Source organism: Lytechinus pictus, chromosome 2, assembly GCF_037042905.1.
Source record: "Lytechinus pictus isolate F3 Inbred chromosome 2, Lp3.0, whole genome shotgun sequence".
Lineage (NCBI taxonomy): Eukaryota > Metazoa > Echinodermata > Echinoidea > Temnopleuroida > Toxopneustidae > Lytechinus > Lytechinus pictus.
The window spans coordinates 58,936,683-58,963,335 of record NC_087246.1 but is presented as its reverse complement, the minus strand read 5'-3'; the positions used below and the strand labels follow the sequence as shown (position 1 = coordinate 58,963,335).

Here is a 26,653-nt window from a genome sequence, read left to right as displayed (position 1 = left end):
TGAATGATAACCACTCTGAGTGCCTTTACTTTCTCCCTCATACATTACTGTATGACAGATTACTGCTATTAACAAACCATTATTGTACAATTTGTATAATTCCCATAATTGACATTTTACCTAAGATTTAGAGAACTGCATGATCTTAGTTATTTTCAGTATTTAGGACAGCGTGCAGAAATACCAGATTGTTCCTTTATATAATTTTAAACATATAAAACAAATTGTATTCATATCGTTAACGAACATGATTGAGATCCAAATCCCCGTAAGTCCTGAAAGGTTTTCAAATTTAAGTTGGTATTCATTACTATTTTGTTTCCATTGCTAAGAATAGAAAATAATTGTGGGTTTGCTTACTGGATGGAGACTCAATATGAATGGATTTTATTTTTCTAGCAGTGCGCGCGCTCTTTCAGCTTATTCTCAATAAATGAACATTTAGAGACATATTTCGAGCAATAATATTGCAAATATAAGCAAATGAAATGAAATTGATCTTAAAGGTCATATACAACCATTGTATTTCTTTTTGTAAGAGCCCTTTCATCAACTGCGTGATACATGCCAGGGGCCGCCGAACCTAGAAGGAGTGGGGGCGGGGATTCACTGCCCCTCACTTTTACTTTCAATAAATTATTCTAAAACGTAATATGTGTTTCCCTTCATTGCCAGCCCCTCTCCCCCCTTTTCGGCTAAGCCCCTCTTCTTCTTTAAAAACGTTCCGCAACCCATGTATACCGCCAAACTCTTTGTGTGTGTTTGTGGCTGGTGATCACGTCAGTTGTTGAGAAGTTCATGAATTAAAAATAATAAGCATCAGCATTTAGAAATAGCGGAAAAATCATATATCCATGTTAATTTATGTTTTGAAAGCATACATGCTTTTGGTTGGTCGCCCCATTTCTACTAATCGGTTTAAATCTGTTCGGTTTTCTCTCCCCTTCGTCCTCTCTCCTCGTTCCTTTTCGCCTCATTCCCTCTTCTTCATCTCATCCATCTCCTCCTACACCATCTCCTCCTCCCCCTTCTCTTTTTCTCCCCTTTCCCTGGTTCCTTCTCCCCATCTCCTCTCTTCCACACACTCCCTCCCTCCCTCCCCCTTCTCATCATTCATCCCCTCGTTCATGGTTATCCCAAAATATCCCAAAATATCCCACCGGGACCGCTTGAGAAACAGTCACATAGTTTTACCCGAGTAACAACTTTGTTGACATTTGCAGGCATCTGACATTTTCAATTCGGAGTTAGCCATATTGGAGTGGAATGCTTTACCGGTCCCGACAACCAATCAAATTAATCACACAAAAGAAATAACATAATGCCCCCAGACTGTATACATTGGTGTGTACCCGGTTAGGGATTCCAGTGCATACAGACCTGGCAGAGATCTGTGCATGCGTGCGACTTGTATCTGACGGGAAAATGGCACCAGAATTTACCCGTATAGGCCTAGCATAAACACAGCGTGTTATAATGTATTGTGATCAGCTTTATGATATTAGACTGTTATTACTGACGACCAATGCTACCCAAAGGTGAGTTTTTTGCAAATCCTCTATAATTTTCCGTGTATCAGCCAGTATAGACAAAGTATATGATAATGATTTAACATGTTTAAGGAAGCTTATTAGAACGGAGCGAGTCTTCCAAACAGATGACCCCGGGGATGAGGGTGGCAGGGGATGAGGCCCTTTTGGTGCAAGGACCCAGTGGATATATTAACCGTCCTATTCTTCTAACATGTCTAAGCGCATGCATGATATGAACATTTTTATTCTTTAATTTTTTTTTTTTCATACAAGACATGCGCTCATTGCAATGTGTTAAGGAGTGACCACATATTGCCACTTAAATTTGCCCTCTAAGTTTAATGCAATCAGAGGCCTTTATCATGCAGTGAGCCAAATTCATTTAAATATTCATTTAAATATTGATCTTTCTTAAAAGGTACTTTTTTGCCTTTGAAGTATGGAACCATGGTCTCGCTTGCAAGGTTGGAACATAACAGACGTGCTTTGCACGATTAAATGTTCTAACCGACCTACCGGGTCGGTTAACATTACAATGTTGGTCGATCAAAATCTCCATTCATTTAGTTTCAGTTTTCTGTCAAACAACAGTTGGTAGGTTCATAACATAACCTACGCAATATGAATATATATATATATATATATATACATTTATGGGAGTGCATTTTTAAATAAAACGTAGTTTACGATAATAGTGTTCCATACATCGCGTTGTTTTAATCATGTTAGTGATCTGTAATCATGCTTTTAAGGAAACATCATAATGGAATAAATGGAAAATCGTGGTTTGTAAGTAACGTAGAATGATATATCAGCACAATACAGTTGGTCTGCCCTTGATGAATAAAGTACATTTCTTCATGACTTTTCTAGTGGTATTAACACCTTAATCTATCACTTTACAGTATATACAATAATTTCATAACTAAATTTCATTTGGAAAATAACATCAATATTTCTACTGCAATTTACGAAAGATGATTTTAACATGAAAAATGGAATTCCAGGCTGCTCACTTTAAGTTGGCTAATTTTTAATTCCAACAGGGCTCTACACCATAGTGCCAATATCCATGAGTAATTGAAACCAAAGACTATTGTATACCGCAACAGCTGTTGCCATTTGAAAATGATTTTTTCTTCTTTGTACAATGCAAACAGTATATGACGTTAGAAATGATGATTAAAAATACATTGATGTAGATCGTATGATTTTTTTTTTTTTTTTTTTTTTTTTGGGGGGGGGGTGGGGGTAACGGCATCGTGGAGAATGTCATTTTATAGGTACCTATCGAACCAGCCAACATGTTCTAATAGACCAGTTCGCAGTTACTTCATGGACAATTTTGGTCAAATGACCTTTCATTTCTTTCTTTATGATAGGCATATTAATTTTTGTTTGTTTGTTTGTATCTATTTCCATAAAAAAAAGATAAAATATGTACATGCTCAATTTAACATAACATACAGATCATATGGAGGATGGCCTATTTCAGCGGTATTAATAAAATACCGCTGTTCTTCCATGGGGTCCTTTAAAACATAAATACATGCATATAAAGCAAATATACAAAAATATACACAAAACTTTAAAACTTAATTTAATGCATGAAAAGAAAGAAAAATCACTACCCACCCTTGAATAAAAAAAATAATAAAAAATAATAAAAAAAGCAACAACAGGCAAAATGATTATGGAAAACCGAGATACAATTGAAGATTTGATTTTATAAAGGACTGAATCGTTGAACTAGACGATAAATTAATTGGTAATTTGTTATAAAGTGTAGCGCCCCTATACAAAAATGTCCGTTTACAGCTGTTTGAATTTGGTTTTGGGAGACTGAGATGATTTTCAGTACGCAGAGAGTAAGGGTATGTTTTACGAGAAAATAGTGTTTTCATATAATCAGGTGCAAAATTATTCAAAACTTTAAACATCATTACGTACATATGTTCTTTTTGCCGGGTATTTAAAGTCTTCCATTTCAAGATATCATGGATGTATGAGGATGAAGTATGCAAATATGGATCGATTTTTAGAATAATTTTTCCTGCACGATTTTTAGCTTTTGCAATAAATCCAAATACTTTTTAGATGCAGATTGCCAAACAATATCAGCATAATCAAAGTGTGGAAGGATAACCGAAGAATATATTAAATTTAAACTAGATTCATTAACAAATCGCCTAAGTCTGCCAAGGAAACCAATCATTTTACCGATTTTTGAACACATGTGATCAAAATGAACATTCCATTTAAGTTCCCTATCTATAAAAACTCCAAGATATTCAACAATTTCTACCATTTGAATATCTGTTTCGCGAATGCGTAAGTGAAGATTTTTATGTCTTGCCAACATATGCCGAGTACCTAAAAACATACTTACGGTTTTATTACAGGTAAGTTTTAATCGATTTTTGCTCATCCAATTTGCAACATTTTTCAGTTCATTATTAAGTGTTCTTTCAACTACAAGTGGATTTCTGTCCGAGAAATATAAAACAGAGTCATCGGCATATAAATGAAAAGAACATTTATGAAGAGAGCATGACAAATCATTTATGAATATGACAAAAAGAAGCGGACCCAATATAGACCCCTGGGGTACACCATTTGAAATTACATATTCATAAGAAAAGACATTATTCAAACAAGTTTTAATTTTGCGATCGGAAAGATAGCTTAAGAACCAATCGAGTGATTTACCAGTAACTCCAAGAAGAGAGAGTTTAGATAATTTGGTGATTGACTAGGTCAAAGGCATTTTGTAAGTCTAAAAAGACGGCTCCCGTATAATCCCCATTATCCATGGCAAGTTACCATTCATCAAAGCAAGATATCACGTAAGCTTGCCTTACATAGCAGGATGAAGAAATTGAATAGACCAGGTGACTAGAATAGCACACCAATGAAGACTTTATGAAGGTATTTGTTGCATTCCTAATTTGAATGCATATCATAGCATGTTGCACAATGTACTTGGCAAATTGTGAAATACCAGTCGTTCGTGGACGCATTGTTGTTTTTTTGTGGATGTAAATGAAAACCACAATTCAAAAGAATATATGAATAATCAAGACATCAAAGTTGTTGCTTATCTCATTAGATTTTAAACCACCATGTCACTTTAGTACTAATGACCTTCCTCTAATCATGCGTAGAATCTTTTGATCATGCGCAGAAAGGAACTACGAACTGGCTTATTCCACGTTCATGTTGGCTGATCTGAAAGATTTCTTATCTAAACACGCTCTTTTTTTAAACTGGCGGAGGGTAAAGCGGCGTGTATGCCGGCATAGGCCGTTTCTATACAGGAGCAAAATTCGACATGTCCTCCCGCAGCATCATTCGAATTCGCCAAAAATAGTTCCAATTTAGATTCTCTGTATAGACATGGATTTAGCGGTTAATTGGACACATTTGCCCCAAACCTTCCCATTCGCAAGAGAAAACCTTAAAAAATAGAGATTATAAAAAAACACAGGTCAAAATTGTCATTTCATGAAATGATAAAAAAGGGGTTGATATCTACTTTAGATTTCGGATTTCGTCAAATTTCTTAGAATTATATCGATTTCATGCCTTTAATGAATTTCATTTCTATGACCCTTCGAACTTCTCGACCTAACTTCCTCTCGTTATAATAGCTGCCACCCGTTCTGAAAATAGGTATTATATATTATTTAATATGATTTGTCTATACTTACACACTCTCAAAACTTTTTTATGATGACCTGCGTACAACAATCAGAAATGACCAAGACTATTCCAATTTGACTATTATCCTCCACACCGCTGACCTCTTCATCTGGTGAATATCATCGTGTGTTGTAGTAATTCGGAGCATAATATTTTTATATTTCCACTAGGTCTTCAAGCAGTTGGTCTACTTTTTTGGATATTAGACCACTCTGGCTAAACTTTGCTACATTTTCATTCTGGTTTCATTGCCGTTTTATCCACATTTCACCTAGTAAAATACCCACTTAGTCTAATTCTCAATAAGTCTATTAGGTCTAATTCCACCTCGTCCACTTATTTCTTCTTGCATTATCAAGTAAAATGGTAAAAATGCTCATCTAACCATTTAGACTAAGTGGTGTTAGACCACGTAGAATTTAGACTAAATAAATGGCTTAGAAAATGTCAATCAAACCACGTGGTTAGTAGACGAATTATTGTCGACGAAGCCGGTTTAGACCGTGTGGGATGAGACTTAGAAATGAGACCAAGCGGGTGGAGACCAAGTGACGATTTTACCTCTCATTGTCAAGAGCACGATAAATCCATCTCAGTATCGATCTCCTAACCTCTACAATATGGATGTCATGAACCTGTTAGTAGACGAAGTGGGTGTAGACCAATCGGCAATTGATACCCACAATATTTTTCACTTTTTGCTACTACTTGAAACTGTATTTATATTGAAGTCTAATTCGTTAAGTCGTACGCAATCAATGTCGGATTTCAATAAATGTGAAAGCTACGATACACCGCCTGTATGACAGTATGATAGCAGATGACAAATTCAATTAATATAAATACATTGCATACCAATTTACGATATTAGAATCTTTCCCGGGTAAGCTACACTGATAGACTGCTAGTATTAAATCCAATCGATATCACCTGTCTAATTATTAATTCATAACGTCTGAGAGAATAAAACAAAAAGTGTTTCGAAATTCTGTTAGAGAGACCACCTGCTCCTATAGCGTCTAGATATGCGCTATAGATGAACGCAGTTGAGTATGGGGATATGGAGGGGGGGGGGTGCAGGCTGGAGCGACATATGCCTTTGGGGTTTTTGATAAAGCTGAGCTAAACTGTAAGAACGACTTGGACATTATTTTAGGTGCTAATTTAGACTCTGAATCTTACAAAATTTCATCACCCAAATGTGCCAATTTAGAAATGATTTGATATTCGTTTATTGAAATTTTCCCTTTGAACAAGCCTCGAAATGCAACACATTTTATCTGTCAAAATTTGATTAGGAGTATAGGAGATCAACAACCAACAAAGTTTGATGTATCCCATTTGGCACATAACATGTCTCCAGTTGAGCGCAATCGTTCGCAACTTGCAAACGGTTTTGTGGAACGTCAGTGGGTCCACATTCATATTAGGGCAAAAAGAAGAGATCGTTGATATAAACAGCAAGAATAATAACAACAGCAACAACAAAGCAAAATAATACAAATAGAAAAACCAAAAGGACACTGGCATTCCAACTTGGAAGAGAGTGCAAATTGATCCTTAGACGTTGTGATATACCACTGCATGAGTGTAATTCATGATGCAGATACGGATCTAAATTGAATTTTATGTCAACACAAGAGTGTTTGAGGTGATGATGTTCTTTCGATATTGTGAACACGTAATGCATATTTGGAATAGCTCTCTAAATTTTGCGCCACGTGGATATTGTATGGGTGGGAGTGAGTAGTGCGGTGGAAGAGTGTTAACGATTTGAATGGCAAGATAATCGAGTCTTCTTACTTCTTTTTCTAGTCTTGAAACCTTACAAAATAAATAAATAAATACATTTAAAAATAAATGAATGAATAAACAAACGTAACAGTAAATATAAAACAGAGCAGAGCAATGAAATGTTAGACATAACAATTATTAATGTATTTTACCCTCCGACAGTGTCTATGGAGCTTAGGAGAAAGAGAATGAAAAGAGAATAACTAGAGAGAGAGTGCGGCCTTGCACCTTAGACAAGAATCACTTTAAACCAACACCAATACTATATTTTCATCATGGACCTACTACTGCAGAAGGTCCATGTGTTCATGAAACTAGTAATCCAATCCTTTAAATGTGGTTTTAAATTGATTCCTCTATAGACATGTTAGAATGATCTAGAAATCAAGCAGTTGTGACCGCTGCCATTTTGACCGGAAGGTATAGCATTCAAACGCTGTCATTGTGTTGCAAATCCGGCAAATCTACATTTCATTAAACTGCATGTAGTTAATATAAATGTTGACATTTCCCTTTTGTATACATTCGTAGGCGGCTCGACAGCAGATAGAATTGTTAAATTGTCATGTGATCCAGACAGAATATTTGTTGAAGCATCGCATGCCAACGAAAGTTTCTTGCAATAAACATTCTATTGCGGCTCTTATTTCGTCGTGTTATTATTTTATTTCATGAGGAGAAATATCCACATATTTGCTCTCATAATAATTTGTTTTTCTTTTTCACTTTCTCCCCCCACACCCGAGATATCTTTCTTATTTCGTCTTCTGTTAATTAAGCGGTTCGTATTAGTCAAATAGCATATTCTTAGTAGAGGTGCTCGGTACTTTGTGGCTGTAAATCCTATATTGACATTTAAAGGATTGTTTCATTAATATTTATGTGTAATGCAAATAACGTAAAAAAGAAAATCCAGCCTTAAACACGATTTGCCGAGGTATAATGGTGATATCATTGAGAAATTTATAAAAAAAATGGCGCCATTTATTTAGTCTTGTTAGAATATTGTGTAGTTCGCGATAACTGGGACATTATAGAATCGAAATACAGTACCCGTAGAATGTGTGTATTATTACATATTACTTATACCAGGGGCCCGTCTTACAAAGAGTTGCGATTGATGCGATCAATCACAACTATGGACGGCCGGCAACGTCAACATCTAAAATGCATGAATGTTCAAATTTTTTCTAGATATGACGTAAATTACATAAATTCATTGTTTTCTTGACAATTTGGTGTGTTCGCCTTTGTTTACAAAGGACATTTTAAAAATTCTATGTAGAAAAATTATGACACTGATGGATTTCCATAGGGTTACGATTGATTGGATCAATTGCAACTCTTTGTAAGACGGGCCCCTGAACTAAGATTTGTAACCTTTTTATAGGCTTGCACCAACACATGGGCCCGTTTCATAAATGACTTGCAACTGTTGTAACTTTGCCATAATGGCAACTACCATGGTAACAGGGCTCAGCAGCCAATCATGATCAAGGTTTCTATGGTAGTTGCCATAATGGCAAAGTTACAACAGTTGCAAGTTCTTTGTGAAACGGGCCCATGATGGAAAGAAGGCAATGCACATAGTGTGTTCACAGTGGGTTCACAGCCCTGTTAGATACTTAAATTGAACAGTGTGAAATATTTTTCATATTGCGTTCCACACTTTTGACACTGATATTTCCAGCAAGGTTGATTAGGGGCAACACAGCCTTTGCCAAATGGCAAAAATGACGTCATTTTCCTAACATTACTGTATTCATGTGCCAATGTATAAATACCGTAGATTTACACGGCACACTACTCTGCTTTTATACTCCTCATTCCTGCTTTCTCATGTCTTCCCTTTTTCATTACTTGGAAAATCTTAAAGGGTCGCCCCCTGTGGCACTATTCCTGCTTGAACTTAAAGTAAGACTCAAACTGAACCATATATAGCATGCATGTCTGTAAGTTCAGCACGGCTTTACGCAGGACTGAGAACTTTTTTGGATGGCAATGAAAATTCTCAGTCATTTGGATTCCAGTTCTGCATCTCGTGTAGCAGAAGTCGTTCGTAACTCGCATACAGGTTGCGAAACCGCCCTCTAAAAGTGTACTTATTTGGAATGCATAGTTTAATATCTACTCGAGATCTTATCTCTGGTATCAGAAATACTGTGATATCGTCTTCTAAGGTATAAATCCATTTTACATTAGTACTCACAAATCTTTAATACTGGATAATCCAACAACTTGGTTAAACCCTATAGTGGTTTTAATCATAAATACCTGGTATGACAGTAATTAGAGCAAGGAGGGATTGTCATAATGGCACTAGAGTCGAATACCCTTCGTACTAGCGAAATGCTGATTGAAATAAACGATGATGATACTCCACCTTTTAAGTTGACAAATTACTTGGAACACTTAATCTTATAGTGCATATATCATTGCGGTTTAAGGCCGATGATCTTCATCAATTTGAAATGTAAACCATGCATTATAAATAACATTATAATATGAGTCCTAAACAATAAAAAAATGTGTGACTCTATAGAAGAAAATCATTTTGCAATTCGAACACCTCATTTTCCTCTGTAACGTTGAACAAAGTTCTGACAGTGAACCAAATCTTATACATTCTGAATGTTAAACGAAAATTTAGGTATAAATCCCACATTTTAAGGGCTGAAAATTATTACGTACGTAAAGTTTGGTTATATTGAATGCATTCGTTTCAGTAATTATTTGAATTGTTAGCTCCAGCGAGTCAAATTTTGTAATTCAAGTACACAGTCAGTCATGGCACTGGGAAGCGGGGGTGCTGGGGTGAAGAACCCCAATATTTTTCTGGAAATCAGATTGGTATGTTGGAATAAACAGAATTGACCCAAATCACCTGCATTTGAGAGCTAAAACCTTTTTTGCTTGGTTTTAAAAATAGAAATTACCTTCATTTGGGATTGTCAAACTCACTTTTAACAAGCCGGCACCCCCTCTTTAAATATCATTCCCAGCCCCTTATAGTCAGTCATCGGATCTTTGGGCTGAATATCGTGGAGTAGTTGCACTTTGTGATTGACAAATGTTATACAATTTATTTTTCTTTGATTTCCTTCGCTCTACTGACACTGCAACGGGTCAACCCCGAAATGAGCCTGCTAACCTTTGGCTGTTGCATTAATATCAATCAAATATTTTATTTGTTATAGATATATTTTCCTCACTCCATGATAGATTGTGAAAAAACCTTGTCACATTTTCTCTTTCTTTCTTTCTTTTGCATCCTCCTCAGGTTAACAGCTGAAGACCATTAGCATCTCTCCAACGCCTTTCTATCTCTCAACGCCTACACAGTGCCAGCTGTATAGAAGGTGCCCGCAAGCACTTTGTAGACGTAAAAGAATAAGGATGACGAGCTATAATTCGCCATCTTGGGTCAAGCAGCATCAGACTGTATAGCAGACGGCCGTTGATAATCCTCATGAATAAGAAACACCTTCCTATTCCTTCTTGTCCGATATCTCAGACGTGATATTTAAAAAAAAAAAAGAGTCTAGAGCGCCAGCCCTCGCCCCAGCGGGTAGCTCTTAGTGTAATTTGTTTATTGTGGGGGCACGCTGGCGTAAACAAGGGGGGCGCATGGTAAAATAACGCGGACTCCCGTCGAGGCTAACGCCTTTCACCTCACGACCACCAATCAAGCAATCAAGCGGGTCTCAGTCATGCCAGATTACCTGTTTATCTCCACACCACACATCATTCTCTCAATTCTTTCTCATACGGAGCGCGCCCCTCGCGTAAATGTTGGTTCTAATTCGTCCGGCTATTTCTCAGCGGTACATCCCTCGGAGATCTAACGCGAGCTATATTGAGAGAAATTGATGTAATCTAGCCGTCCGACCGTAACGCCGGGTTAATATCGACTTTTTTTTCTTCTTCCTCTTCCTCCTCTTCCACCAGCCAGTTTGTGCTGACGGGGATGGTTTATGCTCAGGAACGTGGAGTTTGTACAATCCCTTGTTCGGCCTGATTGGAGACTCGACGAAAGAGTACATACGAAATTGAAAGCATGGATAAAAGAAGCTTTTCATTGCCCGAGGAGAGTACTCATGTTAATGATATTGATATCCATCTCGATGGATCGGCTAACGAGTCGAAACGCGAAGGAGTTGTGGAAAGATCCCGCACATCGCCGAACTCTCGACGTCGCGTACTGTCGGACGTAATGCCTATACAAAGACAGGGCAGTCGTGATCATTCCAGCTACCATATGTGTGATTTGCCAGAACTAAGGGAAGAGGAAGTACAGGGAGGAGATGTAGGAGTCAGAGATGGCAGCGAACATGAAGCAAGAAGCCCTCACTTGCACCCGCCATCGAGCCATGGCAGGAGATCTCGACGGAGTTCAGCACCGACCTTATTAGAGCCCATTCAAGAAGGTCTTTTTGGAGCAGGTCGAAGGAACAGTACTCCCACGGTAATTCCGCTACCAAATCGACGGGAGGCGTCCCTATCCCCGGCAAGATGCGGCGACTCGCCTCCTCCTCGCTCGCCACGGCTTTGTTCGAAAGTGGCTCATCCATCGGTTGGTGTCACACCGGAAGAAGACCTGGCGGTGAGACTCCAAAGACGTCGGCGGTCCGAACCTGACCATCACCTCAAAGGACTTCAAGCCAATATCCTCTACACGACGGAAGGCTTCTTTCCGCAACCAAGGCGAAACAGCCTGACTACGGCCACTCTCAATGACATTGCAGCTCGCTTTGAACTACTTGACACCCGGAAGAAAGTGGTTGAGGAAGGTGCTGATGGGCGAAATGCTGCCTTGCCTGGTGCAGGAAGCCGCTCTGGCTTCAGGTGCGAAGGTGGTGCCCATGCACCTCCTCCAATCAGTGTGACTGAAGTCCATTACTGACCAAACATTTCTATTCTGACATGATCGCGGGAATATGAATATACGTGTCATAACTAAAGTACTTCTAGAATAGGAAACTCTACAACCTTGTGCTATTAAAATCAATTCATTTATATATTATATATCAAGTCTACCAAGGGGTATGGCTGGATGATCAAATTCGTTTCTAGAGATGTTGTCTGTAAACGACTTAGGGCTTATTGATTTAAATCGATTATGTTGGTTTAACTTTGTAAATAATATGTAATACTCAATTACGAGAAATATTCACAGTTTACTAGATATATATTTTGTTTTTGTTTTCGCAAGATATCATCGGTATGAGCCTCGCCAATGATGCTATATGGATGGATTTCAGGTGCTTATAGAGAGATTGAAAAAGACGTATCGATGGAATTAAATTTTCTTGCCATCTTCATTACATCCAAACGCGATTATTGGAGACGTTCGGATTTACATAATCTGGGAGGATTTAAGACGAAGCGCTCTCTAATCAGTGAATTACACCATGATATCATTAATGTCAGCTGGCAGACGAAATTTGTTTTTCAATTCAATATAGTTATTCACTACGGTTCCCGTTGCCGCCACCATCATAAGATCTTTGGTAAGCACGAACTGCAGCTACTGAAATATGAATACGTCTCCGCATTTAATGAAATTCTAACCAAAGAAAAGAAATGGTCGACCGACATAACCTCACTCGACATCCAGCATCGATGAGTGTCCGCAAGATAGTCAGCATGAGTAATCAAGAGTCCTGATGGGCGCCCTTCTGTGTCGTGTTGTCATGACTGTCTGCAGAGTGAATGTGCAATTATGTTAGTCATGGAATATACTAATGGGCTTTGTTCAGAGGCATTTGTCCTTCCAATGGAGTATCATCATCGAGTGTAATTGGATTCCAGTCTGTTTAATGACGGACCACTTCGGGTTCTCTTCTTCCAATGTCATGCATATCAAAACGCATCCAACAAATGCACGCTGTAGTCATCAAACAAGCGTCTATCTCATTCTCATTGTCTTCTCAAGTCATTGCCTTTCCATGCTTGATTTGGTTTATCATGTTATGTGCTATGACTTATGAATGTCTTAATTGTTTTCATATACTATAATGTTTTAATCTCTTACAAAATAGTATTAAAACAGGAAATCAGATCATACATTAAGTCGGATGAAATTCCCTAATGTCCCACAGAACTCTGACTTAAAATCAATGATCAGCTAAAACAAACGGACTGGTTTTTATTACGCCTGACGGATGGAACTCGTCAAAACCAAGAAAAACGTCTGTTAGATTTTAACCGATCATTTTGGTAATGATTATTATTGCTTTATCAATCTTGAGCTACATTCTGTGTCGCAGACACATTCACCAACATTCGGTTAATTCTTGACAGATCCATGAAGAGTTATAATTTACATCTATGTATATATTATCTCCTTGTTGCAGTGAATGAATCTATGGTTCCGCACGTGTGAAATCTAAAGGAATCTAATGAAGAAAAACAAAATGCAAATTGAATTAATTCGTAGGGCCTATATTATGTAACCCCCAAACTACAATTCCACGTTTTCACCCCTACACATACAAATCACCATTATTTGGTTGCACAACATTGTCCCGTTTGCCTATCAATTATTGACATATTTTGTGATTTTGAGTTGAGTTTTGTAAGCGTTCAGTAAATTGAGCTTGTTTAACATGATTGGTTAATTCTGCAGTGAACTTTTATTGAACCAACAATGTCTTATTATGTTATTATGGTAGGTGTGATATAGGTCATGGGATGTGCTAAGATGATCGCCAAACTTAATTATGATTAAGGTTATTCAGTGTTCCCAGGGAAAATTGATAATCATCAAATTAAGTTATAATATAAAGGCTATGTGACCTAATCGCTTTTCGTTTTGATCTACTTGTTTCTTTCACCCTTTTCTGTGTAGAGTTTGTTTTTTCATTACATTAGAAATCATTTCATATAAACATTAAAAAAAATATGTTAAACTTGGAATTTTATACTGTTGCAATTATCCAAATGACCTCGCAAAACAGTTTCCTTGATTAATAACATTAATAATAGGTGTATCGAGTATTAAAGTGTCTGACTCTTGAATAGCCAAGGAGTTATGAAACGTAATGGAAAGTTTATCTAAAAAGATATCATATTGTCGCGAACCTACATACAAAAAAGGTGGTCGAAATGGAAATAGGGGAATCCATCGCCAGGGGCACATTGAAGCATTAGGCATGATTAAATACAGTATCATAACAAATATAAAGATTTTATCAGCCTAACAAAACACGAGGGATGGCATTTTTATTATTCATTTGCCTGCGTTTTGAAGGTCCTGGTAATATTTGATGAAACAGAACAGTTAATTGCCATCGGTGATTTTTTTTTTGTCTTAATGGGTTGCACAGACACGTATTACTGAAGCTCTTCGCGATTAAACTTGAATTATGTGATAGTAATCGTCATACATTGTCGTGTAAATACGGCTTGAGGCTCTGTTTGAATTAAATATGTTAGTGGGAGTGGATGATGTATAGTGGTGAGAGGTACTCCCTCCTCTGACTGTTCCTGTCCTGATAAATCCTTCTTTAAAAAACATGAAAATACATTCTCCCTGAAAAAAATATATATCACTAATATCTCTTTCAACATCTATTATCAAGATCGATGGCATAGCATATACATGAGGACGGTGTAGAGGATATTTTGAAACGATAATGTCCGTCTTGGAAAATGCCGGCGCCGTACACAGCAAAAACGCTTTATACAACCAGGGGCGGATCAAGGAATTTTCGAAAGGGGGGGCACATTTCCTGAGGGAAAATTAGACTAGCAAAAAAAAAAGTCCTCACTTTCAAAAGGTAGGGAGGGGGCACACTTCTGTTCGGCATTTTTACATTACAAATTTTAATTGGGCCTCTCAAAAGGGGGCACGGCCCGGTTGTGCCCCCCTGGATCCGCCAGTGTATAAAACCTTGTTTACTAATGAACTAATCTGAATGACATTCTTTAAACAAAATGATAACATTTCTAGAGCAATATAAAACTTTGCCTAAATGTGTATCATCGTTCTTTAAAGTTGTAAACATTATTTTGTTAAAAGATAAATGCCGGATTTCATAGTTGTGGTAACGATTTCAAAATGAGTTCGTACAAAACCCAGTAAAATGAACACAAAGTGTTTGTTTGCTTGAATACATTGAATGAAAAAATATGTATGTGCCAGAGGATTCTGGAAGAATTTGTGTAATTACTGAGAAATTAGAAAAATGAGCATGGGATTCGAGCAAAATGTCGGGGCTTTTTCCAAATAATAATAATTCACTGTCCCACGTGTGCTTATCTGTTTGGGTGATCTGATCTACAATGTGATTTTTTTTTTTTTTTACAGCTCTGATTAAGGGATCTCACAAAGTTTAGTTTATTTAACTGTACCAAATCTAGATTTCACGATGATAGTGACAATTAATCTTGTTTTTACAGACTTTCTCGTGAAGAAATCATTGTATATCATTATATCATTATTATTATTCTTATCATTATTTTATTATTCTTTTGATATTGTTTAACGTGTTGTGACGTGAATGAAATATTGGTTACCGTAGGGATACAAATAATGATATTTATTGCTTTTTATTTCCAATGCCATTTTACATTCTTGTGATCCCATAGTTTGTATGGTATTCAGGGTATTCCCTAAACGTTCAATAGAGAAATATGAACAAAATGCAGAGCCATTACATAAATAATATATTGCTTTGTTATACACAGATTTCTTCTGTTTCCTTTATGATGTTTATGAAACCATGTCACAAATTTCCAGACCGAGGCCGTGTGTGTTAAACACTAGACGATGAAAAAGAAACAGAAAGTATAAATGATAATGCGTAAGAAGAAGTAAATAATATTAATTAGAGAAAGGTTTTTAAAAAAACCTCGTCTCGCTTTCAGAAATGTTTAGGCCGAGGGTATAGTCCAAAGCATTTTCTTCAATCTGCCATCTACCCCTTTAACGTATCACATGTTTCCCTCCTTTCTTGCTACAACATCATTCCTGTACCCTAGTAACTTTGGGGATGGATAAACATAGTTATCCAATGTTTGTTTGTCGATTGAGCTGTGCGGGTTCTTTCTAAAGCCAATTTCTGTCAGCATCCTAGGGAATTATTCCCATCGACAATCCGTGAAAGCCTCTAGCTTGGAGGCAACACGCTTGTATCTACTCAGCCTCGCACTATTTCAAACCCACCATTACATAAAAGAAGACCCAAGTCTACCCTTTTACTGGCGCTGCGATCGCATTCGCGCTGCAGGATCTAATTATAGGGCCGGTTTTGGGATTTATTAAATCTATGCTATAAGGTTCCCACGGGGTGGTCGAACTCTCTTTACTCATAGCAGCACAGCAACAATACTTGTAATACTTGGATAGAACAAGGCCTTACAGGGCGCCCTTGATGAAAGAAACGGAATGACAACTATTATGTCAACAGTTTCAGCTGAATTCGTCTTAGCCTTCAAGTTACTCGATAGAAATTATACGCGTTGAATTACAACAATTGGGCGATGATTTTGAAATACCTTGCATAGAGGCCTAGTTGTTTGTGATTCGATTTGCATGATATTCAAACAAATCACTTGACTGATTTACAAATAGCTGCAGCGTTGTTGTTTTTCCGTTGCGATGAAGAGTTCTTTTCAAGGGATGTAGGCCTTTTTTTAAATCTTCCTACCTATACGACACTGGATGTTTTCAAAGAATAACTTACCGCTGTCTTCATATCTACCGTTGATTTGCGTGTGTATCGTGTGTCGTATTACCGGGAGTATTTCCTGGAGCGAGACGTCAGTCTCCAGGGGCATGGAAACGATATCTAAAGAGGGGATGTTGATTTGTTTTAAATAAAGGTTTGAAGAGCAAAAATTGGGGTTTCCATCTTACGAGGAAGGTGACTTTGGTCAGAAAGAATTGACAAGCAAAAAAAAAAAGGTTTTCGCTTTCACTGTACATTACATTATAGTATATACCAACCAGGGGGTGCTGCGCACCATCAGAAATACTTTGGGGCGCTCCATCACGCCTCTTCTCAGGGCAATCGTATTTTCTTTTTTTTTTTTTTTTGGAAATTACTGATATCATTGGTTTTGATCGGATGAGAAATCTAAAGCTCATTAATGTTACAGATTGTATTTGTATTTGAACTGGTAATTCAATCAATCCCTAAATAAATGCAGATCGCCTGTTGAAACTTTGTCCGAATACAAATAAAATGGATATTTTCATGGAAGGTTCTAAAAATCATACAACTGAAGGTGTGATGGGATGAGCCTTTTTAACGTTAGATGATTCCTAGGGAAGATTTGCCCAAAAGAAAAACGTTTATTTACACCCGATAAAAATCTATCCCTTTATTACAAAGGAAACTTTGCAATATCGATGTTTTTCTCGAATTGGGTTAAAAGCATAAAGCAACTCAGGTGATGATTTTTTTTCTTCCAATTCGGACTGCTCTTAGGTATACTCGCATTACTAGAAAAGCAATGTAACAGTTATTAATGTGATCACGACTGATATAATTGTCTTGCCCAGTAGGGATATTGATATACCCCTGCGTTTCTTAGAAAGTGTAGGAGACACGGGTTGTTAGGGGTTTACACCTGGGGCTTACAGGTGAAACTTGTGTTGCTAGTATGCATTGGACATAACAGACGGAATATCTGTCTCGTTCTCCCTCTCAATAGATGTCTCGCTTTGTGGTCCATCGGGTGTTGGGATGCCCTCAGAGACTTGTGTCTCACACCAAGTAAAGGGGAATAAGTCACGTTTAAAGTGGTGTGATAATGCATCCTTGTGCACGTCTGATGCACATGCATATTGGGTGCCATGTTCGAGTCTGTTTATCACAATGCCATAAGCCAATAAAACGTTATGCAGGAAAAGTAAAAATAACCAGACTATTGCACTCTAAAAAATATTGGGTAAAAGTGCTCCATGAGGGAAATTATGTGTCCAACCAACATTTCCTTTGGGCATTTTTGATTACCCTCGTGGTGGTAAAAAATTTACCCAATATTTATTTAAGGTGTGCAAGACGATTAAGTTTAATTATTTATATTAATTAATTCATACAGTGTCTAAAAGCGCATACATATCGGTTCGATTAGTTGTCGTCTGTACTAATAGAAGAACTATATTGGAGTTTTATAAGAGATGATAAACTGTTACAGGTCGCCATAAAATTTATCTGATATTACTGCCCTTAAACATGATAGATGAAAATATTTATGAAGATAAAACTTTACTGAATTGTTATACTGAACAGCGGTTGAACTCGACGCTTGTGGAAGATCATCAACTATTGGCAATTTATAAACTGGTTAAACAACCGCTGTAGCCTTTGCCTTATTAGCTTTTACGACGTGTTTAATGGAGAGAAATAATGGTATGCGCATGTGCAAGACAAAACGTAATTGTTCTGCGCGAGCGCATAACGACATTTTTGCCAAATATCCGCGTCGCTGAATTTGCATCACAAATCTAGATAAAACTATCCTTTTACCCTCTCCTGACTTATCATAATAAGCACACCTTCATGGACTCTGACAATGGTGGCTAGAAAATCAACAGATGTTTTATTTATTGTTTTATATCTCTCCTATTCATTTGTGAAATGAAGCTAAGTTATTCGTGAACTTGGTACATATACAAGACATCAAATAACGCAGTCGTATCTAATTCATCGTTTCATTTTTTATTTATTTTTTATTAATTTTCCTAGGGGGGTCATCATTGCTAATGCAATTACCATCTACGGCATATATTAATTCATTTCACATTATTTTTTTCTCTGAACTTCCCTTTTTCCTCGGGCAGACTCAGACATTCATGAAAAGAAAATATTCTAGTCAAATTCAATTCCTTATTTCTTCAGCATTTCCTCCGGAGATCATTTTAATGATCGCATCCTTCAAGGAATTTCTATTTTGGCATTTCGCGCATTGACGCTCTCCCGTATAATTTTCCCTGATGGCCGTCGTGCGGCAACATTGGTGTAGTAATTTTGTCTCGTCCTGCGCGTTAATTTTAACGACTTTTCCACCTGACGAAGGCTGGTGGTTTTGACGTGGATAGCATTTTAGTGTGCCTCGTGTATGTTTTGGGGCTAAGCAGTGTGAACTTGGGATAATAATGCAAGTATCAGTATGCCTATAGTGTTCGGGATCTAATACTAGCAGTTTGAATATTGAATCGGAATGCATTGTCTGCTGCCTTGTAGCTCAATCATGTCAAAGCCATAGACATAAATATTCATAATGCGAATGGGAGAGAATATAATTTGAAATGGTGACAATGGGAGGTATGATACTGATACCATACTCATACACACACTGCATTACATATACAGTGTAGATGTTGTGAAAATATTCCCGCATTAAATAACACAAATTTAGATGAATTAACCGAATACATTTATCTAATACTGACTTTGGATATCGAAACAGTCTATAGGCAGCCATCATTTACTTTTTTATCAAAGCCAAATAGTAAATTCAATTGCTTTTGTGTAAATGATTTTTCTTAACCATGTTACCTTGACTTTGATCTTTTGTTCTCTTTCAAAATGATTATAGTATTATGTAGTCCATGAGAAAGCATCTGCTTCGAGTGTGTACTGATTTAGCAGAGCAGCTGGCAGGCATCCTGGAAGAGTCATTGTTCAAGAAATATAATCATATTAGGACCCCAGTTTTACAAAATCCTATTATCGATGTTTAAATTAATCAGTAATGGTTACTTTTATGGAAACCTTGAATTTTACTTTCTGTTGAGTAATGTTATAATTTTTGTTTACCTATAGTACCACTATTAGAGCAGATTTGTCAATATCTATTGTACATAAAAGTTGTATGCAATATGGAACACAGAACATGGATAATTGAACGATTCCTATTTATTACACATTTCGTTGAAAACTATTCATTGTTACCCTGGTAGCTCGGGTGTTTATATATATTTACCTTGGGGTAATTGTCACACAATATTGTTCGTATGTAAATTGAACAAAGTATTCTAATGTAAAGAGAATGTATTCAGAGTATGAACTATTTAATGTCATGTACATACAGATAACAAAATGTTCCAAATGTACAGTTTTTGTACGCTTAACAAAATAATAAAGATCAAGCTTGTTTCCTCTCAGAAGATGTTTGAATTTTGTTTCTTTCTTATTTCCTCAGTCTCAATTTGGGGGACACTGTTCCAGAACGCTTTTGATTTATTCCAATAGTCTAGATTGGGGTAAAAAAAGAGTATTAAAAAATACACCGGGAGTTCCCAAAGTTAAAAGAAATACGTTAACAGTATGTTTTTCATCACATAATTATGTATGCAACGATGGATATGCACACCTGAAAAATGACTTCAAGTCACCTGAGCTCAAGTTTCCTAATCTGTGATATTTTCGTACTTTCGATCCAGCTGACAGATTTATGCGTGCTACATACATGCCATACACATGATACAGGCAGGCCTATCCTCCAATTTAAATGATTGCCAAGATATGTTGGTTGACATAATTATTAAAGGAGATTATGAGAATGTAACCCTTGGAAAAATAAAAACTAAAAATCCTTGCAGGTTTGAGAACAATTGAAGATAATACGAAGTTATGAGCAATTGAATGGTGGGATCACAAATGCTATGATGGAGGTCCCCCATTGCCCATGCGACCATGATTTTTGAAGTAACAACATTCTTTGTACACTGAAAATATACCCAAACACATCTCACTCTAAAAAATATTGGGTAAAAGTGCTCCATTGGGAATTTCTTTTGGGCATTTTATCTATACAGTGTGATGAAAATTTTGTCAATTCTAAAGTAATTGCTGCTTATTTTGTTAACCTTACTGGACAATATGCTTCTCGCATTGGGTGCATTACTGCCCCAAATTGGTTGGGCACATAATTACCCTCGTGGTGGTAAAAATTTTACCCAATTTCTTTCACAGTGCATGCATGTTTGCACTTTGCACATTCTAACACTTTATCCTTAATATAATCTGTCAACCTATATTACATGTCCCCCCGCCCATGAACAGAACGCCTAATCTACGGAATATCCTTGATGAAAATGAAAAGTTGAGTAAAGTGTACACTGTAAAAAAATGAAGTGACAATTTAGTACTTATACAGTGCTTGTATAGTAACTGCACTACGAGTGCTGATTTTCTACTTTAAATTTGAACTAGAATATCAGCACTCGTAGCGCAGTCACTATACACGCACTGTAAGAGCTAAATTAGCACTTCATTTTTTACTGTGTATGTTTGGGGAGTTATACAAGTGTGTGACATCACACGTCTTGGTCTAATTGACATGTAATGTTGAATTTAGAATTTCCACTTCTTTCGACAGAAATCGTTTTCAACTCTGCAGGGGATGAAGCAAAACGATTGAAAATAGTTATACTCCTTAAAAACGCTGTTTAAAGTATTTTACATTGTTTACTATGCTAACAATCAAACTTTTGTTTAAGATTTTAAACATTTGATTGCACTGTTAAACAACTATTCCAAAGTTCATGAACTGAACAGCGTTGAACATAACAATCATTAAACAGCGTTTTTACTTCGTAAAATGTAGCAACCAAGAACGGGGCACAAATCGTGCGTAACTAAGGGACAAAGGAACAGCTATAAGTAAAATCAGACTTTAATACCAAACTTTTTCTTTGCCATATAGTCACAACGGCAAAATCAATTGCAGACAAACAGAATTTATATTACGCTATTTCCAACGGCATCCCATATCGGTCAGATTGATGTGTGTGACTGTACTCGCATTACGCTTCAGTTCTCCGAAACATTAGCATGATCAGTGTGATAAGGAAATGCGCACAGAATCGTATTTTCTCCGTTTTCCCATAGCTATTACATTACTCCCATTTTACTTTCCTTATTTGCTGCATTACCATGTAAATTTTTAAAATATTCGATTTCAGACTCTGAATGGAGCGAACAATAAAAGAAATGGAAACAAATCAAATTTATCTTTTAAAAGACGAGCGCTCCGAGAAAAAAAATACATGGCGACTTGTGAGCTCAAACGAAATTAATTTTTAAAAAAGTTATACATGTTAGAAAAGCAACGATCTCAAGATGAATTAAACTGAGATGAGTCTCTTTTTTTGCTTATTTCTTTGTCTTGTCATTCTTCTTATTGTTTCGTTCTCATTCTTCTTCTCCCTCGTTTTCTTTTTCATCTTCAATCCATCCCATGCCTGCACACCCTCTCTCCTCCCACCCCCTCTAGATCTGATCCCTCTCACATTCTTTTCTCCCTTACCTCAATCTCCCCCTGTCCCTCCCATTATTTCTCTCCACCCCTTCTTCTCTTTTCGTTTCAGCCATCTCCTGGTTGTGTACATGGATGCCTTATCTGTCATTCCCATGTCAATTACAGGCATTTGTTTCACACCAACACTCCACCAAACCATATATTAACCAACAGGTGGAGAATGGGGTCGCCTTTTCACCGTAAAGTGTGGTTTGGGTGTGTGTGGGAGGGGTGTAGCAATGCACATAACCCTAGTATATGACAAAATATCAAAACAAATCACGTGTTGCACTATTTTTTTTTAAATTCAGTAAAATATGAATAGCTATGTCAAATTGTTGCTACCCCGGTTTTTTTTTTTGCTTCATAATGACATGCTGCCATAGTCACAAAATGGGCATTTTCTCATGCGCCTATAATCCAATCTACACTATGGGGGAGAGGGGGGGACGTTACAAATTGATGCATTAGTTGTCTTCCGGATGGTGACGTTAAAGGTCACACCCGTATGTAAGAAATCATATCTGATAGTAACGCCTGTAAAATCTCAATTACTCACACATGACATAGAATAGGATCGAGTCTTTTAAAAAAATGTTTCGAGCCCCTTTATTTGTGACAATGTATCTGCAAAGTAGAATATGCGCTCTCCAAAATAACCTATATCATCACCACAATTATACATTCTTTAATCATGATTTATTACTGTTTTTATTGAATAGGCGGTGTGTATATCTTTTTTTTTTTTTGGTTCTATTTGTGGTAAATTAGATCACGCTTATCTCAATGGCTAGGCAAACTCTCGATTTTGATCAGCTAGTGACCAAATATTTTTTATGTTCAAAATAATGTATTACCAAAATTGGTTAAAAAGTGTCATTTTCGAACAACATTTTTGCAGTGTGTGTTTGTGTTTGTTACTTGCTTGTTTCTTTGGTTGCATGTGTCTCTTTTTTAAAAGCATGGAAAATCATCATTTTTGTCACACAGTTTTTTTTAACTAAGCAACTCAGCTCATGAACTGAGAGCTGACGTCACAATAAACACCCGTACAGCTGAGTTGGTGGTCATAGTTTTCAGGTCACCTGATGTATTTCAACCAAGTTACGTGTTACCACTGTTCAAAAGATTTCATTTTCCAGAAACAAACTGTCAAGACTGTCAACTATATATTTTTTCTTAACTCTTTTTAGGACCAGAATCACCGGACATGCTGATTATCCTTCCCTTCAACTCATAATGAAACTTTAACCATCCTCAGTCTTAATCATAACTTTCTTCTCGATAAACTTATTTCTTCAGTATCTGGTTTCTGTTGCAGTTCTTGTTTCTTTTTCGTCGTATTGCTGATCTTTATCATTATTTGCTTTCTTCTCCTCCCCATAGGCGGCGGAGGCGGGGGGACCTGTCCCCCCCTAATTTTTTTTGTTTATAACCTTTTTTTTTGCTTGTCAATTTTGTTTCCTGCGTCCCCCCCCCCTTAATTCCAATGGACCCCCCCTAAAATTTAGGTTGATAACCTTTTTTTTTTTTTTTTTTTATGGCTTGTCAAAAGAATTTGGTGGTCCCCCTAAATTATTTTGCTTCCGCCGCCAATGCTCCTCCCCATAATTATTATTTTTTGTTCTTGGTCTCGTTTCCTTCCTCTCCTCTTTCTACATGTATATTCCTTCTCAATTTCATTACTTTTCCTTTAGAGAAGAAGAATAAGAAGAGGATCAAGAAGAAGAAGAAGAAGAAGAGAGGGAAAGGAATAGAAGATGAGGAGAATTCGGAGTAAGAGCAGGAGAAAGAATAAGAAAAAAAAAATAAAATAAGGAGATAATAAGAGAACGAATAAACGAAAATATAATATTGCCTATATATCTATACAGGAGTAGATTGAATAAAGATGCAGGTCTTCTGTTCACTTTTTTTCCTATCAGTGAAGCAGTAAATGGATTATAATAGAATGCCTGAAGAGGCAATATAATAAACTATAAATCCACTTTATCAATCTAAATAACTCGAAGGCATCCCATGAATAATTATGCATCATAATTCAACCGCATCCATGTCGTCATGATTAAATAGTAGTCTGACGGGAAAAGAAACGACAGATGTGAGGACGCTCTTCAAAATTCTCTTTGTGAATCTATAAAATCATCAATGGAAATCATGGATTTTTCTTTTTATTTAGCAAGACTAAACAAATAGATTGTAACCCTGAAATATAACTCGTTATAGGTATATGATATTTTGCAAAACACACACACAAAAAACAAGTGTAAATAATGAAATCGGTTATTATTAATTGGTAAAGGACTGCATGAACACCGAACAGTGTTAATAACAAGCAAACTGTGTCATAATAACATCAACATGATCAAAGGTTGTAAAACTTATACAATTAAAATTCAACGCCGGTTTAAAGTGATTGGTGTTGTCATCGGTCTTCATTTTTGCCTATAGATTTAATACCACTGAGACAGTGGTGTAATGAGCCAAACATTTTGAGGGGGCTAGATATAACGTATCGCGAAAATTGTATTTTAAAAAAATTAATGCGAGCGAATGAAGTGAGCGAGCAAAAATTTCGACATTTTTATTACAAAAATCAATTTTTTTTATCTTACGAGAAAGGACACTTGGTAACACCTAAAACGGGTCCTCCTCATACAAAAAAGGCACTTTGTAACACCGAAAACGTGTCCTCCTCAGGTGAAAGGGGCGCATTATACTTCGTGAGGAGGCTTGTCTTTTCACATCACCATTTTCTAGTGTTCTTTAATAATACCTTGGCCACATTTGTTCTACGGCGGCCGTACGGCGAGTCGAAAACAGCCGTTTTAACATTTTTTTGTACCAGCTACATATAGGTGGTTTGAATAAAAATGAATAAAACGACTGTTTTCGGCTCGCCGTACGGCCGCCGTAGAACAAATGTGACCAAGGTATTAGCAAACACCATTGTTCACTATATATAGTTCAGTGGTTAAGCCGTCTTGGGGGTAATTGCTGGACTGACATCGCCTTTTAGGTTGACTCGTTTTATTTTTAAACAAATTTTCGGCATTACTCCTATGGGTTTAAGATCGCATGCTCGATCTGTAATGAAAATCATAAGTCAGAAAAAATGCATTAATATAAAGGAAGTTCACCCTGACTACAAATTGGTTTTAATAAAAGCAGAAAAAGTAGCGAAAAATATTGGTGAAGGTTTTATCAAAATTTGTCAAAGAAGAGAGATATGAATTTTTAAAGTTTTTAATTTGTTACGTCATAATCATGCCAGCAGCTCCAAATATTGACCCTTTTATTTACTCCTTAAACTCTAATTTTGTGATAAATTTTGTCATTATACATGTATTCAGAAAATAGCATTATTTCCCACCTATTTTGCTTTCCTTTTCTGTGTTTTCCCGCCATTTGTTCTGGTCGTTTTAGCTTCCTTGACCCCAAGCCCCCCACCCCAACTTTCTACCAGTGGTTTCCCAAGCTCAAGGTAGCTTCTGATTTTAGAAAGTTTCACCGAATGGTCTTTAGTTGTAGTTCTCAGATTTCCTTTTTCTAGTCGTTATTTTTGTTTTAGCTGTACGGCATGTATTATTTAGCAGTGAATATTAGCGCCAAAAATCAAGCGAGCTTTGAATCACGCTTTCAACCATTGAACCACGGAACCACGATTTACCAGCCAGACCCGTTATCCATTCGACCACGATATTATTTACCATTATTTCCTATGGTAAGTTTGAAACAAGCCCCCGGCCCCTCTTTATTTTTTTTCTCCATTGTAGCTTGCCTACGCTCTAAATTTCAAGGATTTAAAATTAATCCAGATCGGCAGTGAAAAGCAAGTGGACAGCCAAATACCGCGTTTTATCTTTTAAATTTTAATCATTAACTTTCAAATCTAAAAAGATTTATTTTCAAATCTTTTAGTCGCATGCTATCTAAATTCGCAATGTCTAAACCCAATTCTAATATTCAGCTGATCAGTCTGATTTGGATCTATTTTAAATCGTTGGAGCATAGAATATAGTTTTACTATTCGTTTTTTAATTGTGGTGTGAATTTGGTTCATCAAACAAACTCTGGCGAATAAACAAAAATTCTGGCAAACAAAATTATGCCATAATTTGACATTAATTTCAACACATTGAAAAATTGTGAAAAACACCCCCAATGAAAATCGTAAGGGTGCTTCAGCATCCCAGCATCCACGCTTCCCCGGGCCATGTCTGAATGCAGGATAAAAGAGTATTGTCGATTAAATGCCTTGCTCACGGGCTCACGGGCATATATAGGTTCCGCCGGCGGGTATCGAGCTCCGGACTTCAAGTTGATGCGCCTGAGACCATTCGCTCGGCCACGGCACCTCCACTTGT

General features: G+C 36.9%; 1 protein-coding gene across 1 annotated transcript; it reads left to right on the top strand.

The window, feature by feature from the left end:
* The first annotated feature begins 1,302 nt into the window (after positions 1–1,302).
* Positions 1,303–16,926, top strand: LOC129253892 (uncharacterized). Its single transcript, XM_054892328.2, has 2 exons — positions 1,303–1,538; positions 10,309–16,926. Exon 2 carries the CDS (start codon positions 11,086–11,088, stop codon positions 11,929–11,931), a length of 846 nt encoding a protein of 281 aa, XP_054748303.1. The 5' UTR covers positions 1,303–1,538; positions 10,309–11,085; the 3' UTR covers positions 11,932–16,926.
* The last annotated feature ends 9,727 nt before the right edge of the window (positions 16,927–26,653 follow it).